This window comes from Cryptotermes secundus, unplaced genomic scaffold (assembly GCF_002891405.2).
Source record: "Cryptotermes secundus unplaced genomic scaffold, Csec_1.0 scaffold1422, whole genome shotgun sequence".
Taxonomy (NCBI): domain Eukaryota; kingdom Metazoa; phylum Arthropoda; class Insecta; order Blattodea; family Kalotermitidae; genus Cryptotermes; species Cryptotermes secundus.
Window position 1 is genome coordinate 10,100 of NW_019745108.1, and position 888 is coordinate 10,987.

Here is an 888-nt window from a genome sequence, read left to right on the forward strand (position 1 = left end):
CAGTCAGGATCCCAGCTGTTAGCATTTACTGAGCCTGTAGATTCTACAAAAGGAAAATGATAAAAGAGTATCGAAAGTTTTGCTCTGTGGAAAGTGGAATTGGTCTACAAATGACACAGTAGAAAAAGAATTGCCATTATACATGGTTTTACTTGTGGTCTGTTCAAGGTGTTAAAGATTTTTTATGTGCTTTAATAATCTGTTCTATTTTATGGAAACAGTGTTGTGCATATGGATTGTTAGCTGTTGTGATCCTTCTTGTTACTGTGTACATTTGACTTTTAGCTTAAGAGTGGAATATTGTATTAAAGCACAGAAGATGTCAACTTCCTCTGTTTTTTTATAGAAAGAAATTTGTGTGTGGGCTTGGGAGCTTCTCACTCAAGTATTCAAACTTCCTTCTGACCGTCTCTATGTAACATACTTTGGCGGTGACAAAGCAGCTGGTCTGGAACCAGATGAAGAATGCAGAGAAATTTGGATCAGCATAGGGTACATTTTTATTTATATAGATATACACGGGTAGGCTGAAAAGTAATGCACACATGCTTGTAGAGTGCGAACAAAAACAAATAGCAATATCGGGCAAAAAGTACATTAAAGTACAATGCTCAAGTTCTCAAAAGCATGTATTTATATTTCAACAGAGTCACCGTTAAGGCTAACACATTTCTCCCAACGTGTAACAAGTTTTTTGATTCCGTCACTGAAAAATTCTTCCGACTTTTCTCGAATCCAGGACTCGACAGCTGCCTTCACCTCATCGTCCGAGGTGTAATGATTACCCTTGAGGTCTCTCATGAGTAGAGGAAAAAAATAAAAATCGCAAGGCGCAAGATCAGGGGAATAAGGAGGGTGTGGAATCGGTTCAAACTTCAGGTTTCGCAG

General features: G+C 38.3%; 1 protein-coding gene across 1 annotated transcript in view; it reads left to right on the top strand.

Annotated features, from left to right (window-relative positions):
- Window positions 1-888, top strand: part of LOC111875036 (alanine--tRNA ligase, cytoplasmic) — a 67,786-nt gene that overhangs the window by 2,888 nt on the left and 64,010 nt on the right. The window contains exon 2 of the mRNA XM_033755696.1: window positions 347-492. Within this exon, the coding sequence (XP_033611587.1) occupies window positions 347-492 (146 nt within the window). The remainder of the gene's footprint in view (window positions 1-346; window positions 493-888) is intronic.